Below are 8,309 nucleotides of genomic sequence, written 5' to 3'. Positions count from 1 at the left end.
CTTAGTGTGGTCAGGGGTCCCATGGATATGCATTAATGGCATGACTGGGTTTGAAGCTACTGAGTACCCTCGAACAGCAAGGCGGCATTCCTGGTGAGATCGTGGAAGGTGTTTTGGCTGCTTTAAGCCTATCTCTTGATCACCTGTCAAACATGCCCATCTCTGGCTCAGTGTTTCTTGGCATGCTTCCCTGCAATAGAAGAGCTAAATAAATGCAAGGCCTTTGAATAAAATCAAAATGGCAATGAGCTAATGTGACACAATGAATCAGAAAGTCCAAAAGGAGATTTAATTGGGAAGCTGTAAAGTGCCTCTTACGGAATAGTTGTTAAGCTCACAGCAGACTGCTCACCGTTTCCCTATTTCCCAGGGTGTTCTTTAAACATACTGTTAGCGGGCTGCTTTTTCACCACAGAATGCTCCAGTGCCACCTGCTGGGAACCATTTCAATGTGCTTCAGACACCGCTGTTGCTTAATGTTGCTGATGATTCAGGGGAATAGCTCACACACCAGGAATCCGGACAGCTTTGACAGAAAAAGCAGCTCCCTCCCCACCTCTTTGGGGCGACAACCCCAGCCCCTACCTCAGCGCTGCCTGATAAATAAAGCACTGCCAGCATTTTAATACAATGTCGTGTCACCGCATGTAGAATATTTTCAGCTAAATGCTCGGTACGATTGTGATCCACACGACTGAAGGAGGTTTGATGTCATGTGAATGGCTGCAGGTCAGGTAGTAAAGTATTTTTTAAAATCACTTTCTCTCTGTCTCCCATCGACAGGCAGCCAGGCACAGTCTCCACTGACCCAGAATGTCACTGCAGTCGAGGGGGGAACTGCAACACTGACCTGTAAGGTGGACCAAAATGACAACACCTCCCTCCAGTGGTCAAACCCGGCTCAGCAGACTCTTTACTTTGATGATAAGAAAGGTAAGAAAGGTTGAATGCTTGGGGTACATCTGCTGCGTTTTGCTGCCCTTCTCGCTGCTGCTGTCAATGTAAAGCTCGTGGTGAGGTTAGAAAGTGAGCTGTAAGACGTACCAGTGTAACGGGAATTTGCCTCCTTTTCTGTGCCAATTCTGAATGGATTTCATTGGACCCAAGTAGACAATTAAAGTTTCCGGGATCACAGTTAGCACAGGGTTAGGGTGGATGGAAATTCCAATGGAGTTGAAAAGTGTTGTTAGTGGGTTGGTATTTAAGAAAATGACAACATTTACAGGCTGACCTAGAAAACTTACTCACCTTCTCCTCATATCCCTCAATTCCCACCAACCCTCCCTCCGCCCATATCCCTCAATTCCCACCTACCCTCCCTCCGCCCATATCCCTCAATTCCCACCTACCCTCCCTCCGCCCATATCCCTCAATTCCCACCTACCCTCCCTCCGCCCATATCCCTCAATTCCCACCTACCCTCCCTCCGCCCATATCCCTCAATTCCCACCTACCCTCCCTCCGCCCATATCCCTCAATTCCCACCAACCCTCCCTCCGCCCATATCCCTCAATTCCCACCTACCCTCCCTCCGCCCATATCCCTCAATTCCCACCTACCCTCCCTCCGCCCATATCCCTCAAATCCCACCTACCCTCCCTCCACTTTAATTCCCTCAAACTCTTCAACCCACCTTCTCGCCATTCACCTCAAACTCACTGATCTGTCCTCTCATATATTTCTTTGTTCTTTTGCTCTCCTTGAATATGGACATCACAGGCAAGACGGTAATTGTACTTGTCCTGAGCACGTGTGGGGGGCCATCTTCTTGAACTGATCCAATCTTTAGTGCTTCAATACAATTGAATGGTTTGCTAGGCCACTGATAAAGATTATTATTACAAAGGTGGGTGCACATGACCATTGAACACACACACTCTGTCCTCTCTAATAACTGTCCAAGTCACGCGCTCTATAACCGCTACGCAGTCATAACAATCTGACCACTCTACTCATTTCTAACTCCTTGGATTTGGAATCTCTCAGCATAATGAGCATCTTTCCTGGATTAACATTGTTCGCTCCCTTCACAACTCTGAAAGCTGCTGTTACTGGTGCCACCTCAAGCCTCCACCTTCTGAAATGAACAAGAAGCTGGCATGTGTGCCTGGCTGGTTTAGCACAGGGGGCTAAACAGCTGGCTTGTAATGCAGAACTAGGCCAGCAGCGCGGGTTCAATTCCCGTACCGGCCTCCCCGAACAGGTGCCGGAATGTGACGGCTATGGGTATTTCACAGGAACTTCATTGAAGCCTACTTGTGACAACAAGTGTTGATTATTATTATTATTATTATGTTAATTGTGTCAATTCACTGTGAGCAAATTGAAGATGGTGCTATCTCGAAGATTGCTAAAATTTTCATTCGATATGATTTTCCAGCGGTGATGACATATCTGAAAATGATCCTGCTTTTTCTGGTTTTAGTTGGGATTTCGGTAACAGGTTCAGCTTTCACACGCAAAACCTTTAAATAAGAAAGATGTGTTGCAAAGGCAAGTGAATTAAATTGAGCCCTGGTGGAAAGGTTCCCTCCTGGTCCTATGTACTGAACACTTCCAGTTTTATATCGAGAATAGGAGAAGACTTGAAGGATATTGCTCGACTCGACAGAATCAACGTTTCTGGATGATTTCTGTTAACTCTGAAGTTTCATACCCTGTGAGCACAGAATTTATCCCCAAAAGATATGTGTATCAGACTCTTTCTCAGTTTTTAAGCTATTTTTGTTTATGGTCTAAATTGAGTATTAAAATCTGACCATGTATCAGATAGATAACAGCTCGTGACAGGCACGTTGTGATCTGATAATTCAATATTCCTCCAAAATTCTCCCTTCTGAATGGAGCACTTTGTAAGGCAACATTTGTCCTGGGTTTGACCCCGATATGAACTTCCCACCAAATGTTTGCAGCATCACTAAGACTGTTAGTAACATCATCACCTTTTCCTCAACTCATAGACGACAGTCTTTTGTGTCCTTGTTACTTCTAGACTTGACTATTTCAATACCCTCCTGCCTGATCGCCCTTCTTCCACCCTCTATTAACCTGACAACATCCAAATCTCTGCTTGCTGTGTCCCATCTCTTACCAGGTCCCATTCATAAATCTCCCCTACATTCACTGACCCATTTTGACCACCGGTGCATTAATGCCTCAATTTTTAAATTCTCATCCTTGTTTTCAAATCGCTCCGTGGGGCGGGATTCTCCGCTGTCCCAGACGTGTGTTTCTCGGCGGAAAGCCGTTCACTGGCAGCGGGATTCTCTCCTCCCGTCGCTTGTCAATGGGTTTCCCGCAGGAGGGAGTGCGTACTGGCTGGAAAAGTGAGTCGCAACAACTGGAGAATTCAGCCCATGACTTTTCCCTTCGTTATCTTCATAAACTCCTCAAGCCCCACAATCCTCTGCGATATCTGTGCTCCTCCAATACTCGGCTCTTTTGTATCCCCTATTTTGAATGCTCCATCACAGACGAAGATATAACTGCTCGAATTAGAGATTTGTCGACAGAGCTAATTGGCTGCAGATAGTTCCTTCTCAACTCTCTGTCATGTTCGACACAGCTGCCCAAATCTTCCCCGCCAACACCTTTCTCTGATGGCATTCTCACTCCCTGGCTCCACTCTCGGCACTGACCCTTCACCCCAAACTGACCCTTCACCCCAAACTGGCCCTTAAATTGGCCCCTCATCCTCAAAGTGATAACCCCACCCCAATCTAATTCACCCAAACCTCCCCCCAACCCGTCCAAAATGCCTCCTCACTGCAAATCTCATTTTTACCCCTCAGATCCAAAATATCCCATCACTCCAAATCCACCCATCCGTCATTCACAAATTGCTGCCCCACCCCTAAACTGACCCCTCACCCTGAATTGAAAACTCACCCCAAACTTACCCTCACCCCATTAACCCTTTATCCCAACCTGATTTCTCATCCCAACCAAACCCCTCCTTCCAAACTGACCCTGAACTCCAAACTCGAATTGGAGAGCACAGAAAGAGGCCATTTGGCCCATTTTTACTGTGCTGACTCTTTGAAATTTTAATCAATTTATCGCAGCTCCCTGTTCTTTCCCCATAGCCTTGCAAATTATTTTCCATTTCAAGTATTTATCCATTTCTTCGTCCATTGTTCGTTTAGGCTGGTTTAGCACAGCGGGCTAAACAGCTGGCTTGTAATGCAGAATAATGCCAGCAGCACAGTTCAATTCCCGTACCGGCCTCCCTGAACAGGCGCCGGAATGTGGCGACTAGGGGCTTTTCACAGTAACTTCATTGAAGCCTACTTGTGGCAATAAGCGATTATTAGGAAGCGATCCCAGATCAGAACAACAATCTGTGGAAACAATTCTCCCCATCTCCAGCCAATTACCTTCAATTTGTGTCACTCTCTCTGATCATCTGTCTACCGACTCTCCAGCCAGTGGAAATAATTTCTCCCTATCCACGCTATCGAAAACTCTCATCATTCTGTTAACCTCAGTAAAAGGATCAGTTACTATCTGAAGTGAAAATGTGGAACAACAGCCTTGAGCTTGGCAGGTGCTTGCAAGACATAACGGGCTACAAGATGAAGGCATGTAAAATCGTCGGCTCCAACACACCCCTCCCTGATGAGCTCAACGCATTCTATGCCTGCTTTGAACAAGAGGTCAGCGAGAGCGAGCCCTCCACCCCAGAAGCCGCGGATGGACTTGTATCTGAGATCACCACTGCAGACGTCAGAGCAGCCATCTCGAAGGTCAACCCACGGAAAGCCACTGGCCCGGATGGGGTACCCGGACGAGTGCTCAGGTCTTGCGCGGATCAGCTGGCGGGGGTATTCGCAGACATCTTCAACCTCTCTTTACAACAATCTGAGGTCCCTATCTGCTTCGGGACGACCATCATCCCTGTACCAAAAAAAAGCCAAGCAGCGTGGCCTTAATGACCATCGTCCAGTGGCTCTGACATCCATCATCATGAGGTGCTTCGAAAGGTTAGTCATGGCCCGAATCAACTCCAGCCTCCCGGATTGCCTTGATCCACTACAGTTCGCCTACCGCTGCAACAGGTCCACAGCAGACACCATCTCCATGGTCCTGCACTCTACCCTGGAACACCTAGATAACAAAGACACCTATGTCAGACTCCTATTTATCAACTACAGCCTTCAACACCATCATTCCTACGAAACTCATCTCCAAACTCCGTGGCCTTGGCCTCGGCTCCTCCCTCTGCGACTGGATCCTGAATTTTCTAACCCACAGGCCACAATCAGTAAAGATAGGCAACAACAACTCCTCCACGATCATCCTCAACTCCGGTGCCCCATAAGGCTGTGTCCTCAGCCCCCTACTATACTCCTTATACACCTATGACTGTGTGGCCAAATTCCCCTCCAACTCGATTTTCAAATTTGCTGTTGACACCACCGTAGTGGGCTGGATTTCGAACAATGATGAGACAGAGTACAGGAATGAGATAGAGAATCTGGTGAACTGGTGCGACGACAATAATCTCTCCCTCAATGCCAGCAAAACGAAGGAGATTGTCATCGACTTCAGGAAGCGTAGTGGAGAACATGCCCCTGTCTACATCAATGGGAACGAAGTAGAAAAGGTCGAGAGCTTCAAGTTTTTAGGTGTCCAGATCACCAACAACCTGTCCTGGGCCCCCCATGCCGACACTATAGTTAAGAAAGCCCACTAACGACTCTACTTTCTCAGAAGGCTAAGGAAATTTGGCATGTCAGCTACGACCCTCACAAACCTCTATAGATGTACCATAGAAAGCATTCTTTCTGGTTGTATCACAGCCTGGTGTGGATCCTGCTCTGCCCAAGACCGCAGGAAACTACAAAAGGTTGTGAATGTAGCCCAGTCCATCACGCAAACCAGCCTCCCATCCATCGACTCTGTCTACAATTCCCGCTGCCTCGGAAAGGCAGCCAGCACAATTAAGGACCCCACGCACCCCGGACATACTCTCTTCCACCTTCTTCCATCAGGAAAAAGATACCAAAGTTTGAGGTCACGTACCAACCGACTCAAGAACAGCTTCTTCCTGACTGCCTTCAGACTTTTGAATGGACCGACCTCGTATTAAGTTGATCTTTTCTCTACACCTTGCTATAACTGTAACATTATATTCTGCAGTCTGTCCTTCCTTCCCTGTGTACGGTGCATTGTTTGTACAGCATGCAAGAAACAACACTTTTCACTGTATACTGATACATGTGACAATAATAAATCAAATCAAATAATAAATCAACTCCAATCAGAGGTGAGCTGGACCATGCACCTGCCAGCATTGTCCTGTCCACTTGGTCAGTGAGTGTCAATGAGAAATAAGGTTGTTTCATCAAATGAGCAAAGTTTCCTCATCCGTAACAGCACTTTGCAATGAACACCTCACAGAAACTCTGCCATTCAGATGTTGAAGACAAAAGAACAGGGTCATTAAAGAACGAGAAAGAAAGTCTGAAGCGCCAGTACTTGGTGGGAAAGTGCAAATCTGTGCAGTTCAAACAGAATGAAATGGGCTATTGAAGTCGCCTAGGCTAAGTGTGAAACTCTTCCAGTTTGACGGTTCCAAGCTGTTTGATGAAAAGGCTGCTTTGGACAGTTAATACAATGTGGTGATGAGCTGAAGAATGGGTTGCTGGGAATTGCATAGAATCTCTGCTTTGAGCACAGCTATGGGGGAATTTCAGGGAGATTTACAAGCACAGAGTCTCATTGCTTAGTCAGAAGGCAGCCCAGGCTGCTTCTCAATATGCACCTCGCGTATAGGGCTGGCTCTCAGTCATTGTGTGAATTCCGGGGGCCTCACCATTTCACCAGGATCCCTTCTAGATCCATTTCAACAGAAAGTTTTATCACTCAGACAAATCAGACAGAAAATAGGAAATGCATCAAGCATGACACCAGCGTTAACAACAGGAGAAAGAATGGATTGCAACTGCACTCGGCTAGCAACAGCCTGCTTTCTCACTCACTGCAATGTCACACAAAGGTTACTGTGTTGTCAGGAGTTTTACTGCAGAGATTTTGTGAGCTGTGTATGTAATCAAGTTAAAATAAAACAATTGAAGTGGGATAAAGAAAAGAAACAACTTGCATTTCTATGGGATGGGAGGAGAGTTGAAGCAACCTGGCAGGAGGAGAGACATAGGTAGATAGATTCAGTGAAATGTCACCATCTCATCATTGTGTCCTGCGGCATGCTGCATATCCCCACCAATTTTAAACTTTCGTGCTGTGACCTAACTCAGTAATTCAATATTATGGAGAAAACTGTAATGCAGAACAAGGCAGCAGCGCGGGTTCAATTCCCGTACCAGCCTCCCCGAACAGGCGCCGGAATGTGGCGACTAGGGGCTTTTCACAGTAACTTCATTGAAGCCTATTTGTGACAATAAGCGATTATTATTACTATTATTAATTGGCAGTGTTGACTCTACTCGTTGTTCCCTGTGGTTCAAACCATAACCCACTGGGACCGTACCCGTGGAGGATGGTATCCTTATAATCCACTGGGACCATACCCGTGGAGGATGGTATCCTTATAATCCACTGGGACCATACCCGTGGGGAATGGTATCCTTATAATCCACTGGGACCATACCCGTGGGGAATGGTATCCTTATAACCCACTGGGACCATACCCGTGGGGAATGGTATCCTTATATCCCACTGGGACCATACCCGTGGGGAATGGTATCCTTATAACCCACTGGGATCGTACCCGTGGAGAATGGTATCCTTATAACCCACTGGGACCATACCCGTGGGGAATGGTATCCTTATAACCCACTGGGACCATACCCGTGAGGAATGGTATCCTTATAACCCACTGGGACCATACCCGTGGGGAATGGTATCCTTATAACCCACTGGGATCGTACCCATGGGGAATGGTATCCTTATAACCCACTGGGATCGTACCCATGGGGAATGGTATCCTTATAACCCACAGGGACCGTACCCGTGGAGAATGGTATCCTTAGAACCCACTGGGATCGTACCCGTGGAGAATGGTATCCTTAGAACCCACTGGGATCGTACCCGTGGAGAATGGTATCCTTAGAACCCACTGGGATCGTACCCATGGGGAATGGTATCCTTATAACCCACTGGGATCGTACCTGTGGAGAATGGTATCCTTATAACCCACTGGGATCGTACCTGTGGAGAATGGTATCCTTATAACCCACTGGGATCGTACCCGTGGAGAATGGTATCCTTATAACCCACTGGGACCATACCCGTGGGGAATGGTATCCTTAGAACCCACTGGGATCGTACCCGTGGAGAATGGTATC

General features: G+C 47.0%; 1 protein-coding gene across 2 annotated transcripts in view; it reads left to right on the top strand.

Annotated features, from left to right (window-relative positions):
• The first annotated feature begins 572 nt into the window (after positions 1–572).
• The window catches only part of cadm2b (cell adhesion molecule 2b), a 646,038-nt gene continuing 638,301 nt past the window's right edge, over positions 573–8,309 (top strand). The window contains exons 1-2 of one of the 2 annotated variants that reach the window (XM_072513056.1): positions 573–673; positions 784–933. In XM_072513056.1, coding sequence (XP_072369157.1) covers positions 667–673; positions 784–933 — 157 coding nt within the window. In that variant the 5' untranslated portion in view covers positions 573–666. The remainder of the gene's footprint in view (positions 674–783; positions 934–8,309) is intronic. The other variant, XM_072513057.1, reaches the window with a different exon arrangement.

This window comes from Scyliorhinus torazame, chromosome 8 (assembly GCF_047496885.1).
Source record: "Scyliorhinus torazame isolate Kashiwa2021f chromosome 8, sScyTor2.1, whole genome shotgun sequence".
NCBI classification, from domain to species: Eukaryota; Metazoa; Chordata; class Chondrichthyes; order Carcharhiniformes; family Scyliorhinidae; genus Scyliorhinus; species Scyliorhinus torazame.
Note: the sequence above shows the minus strand (reverse complement) of the source record. Positions and strands in the feature narration are given on the sequence as shown.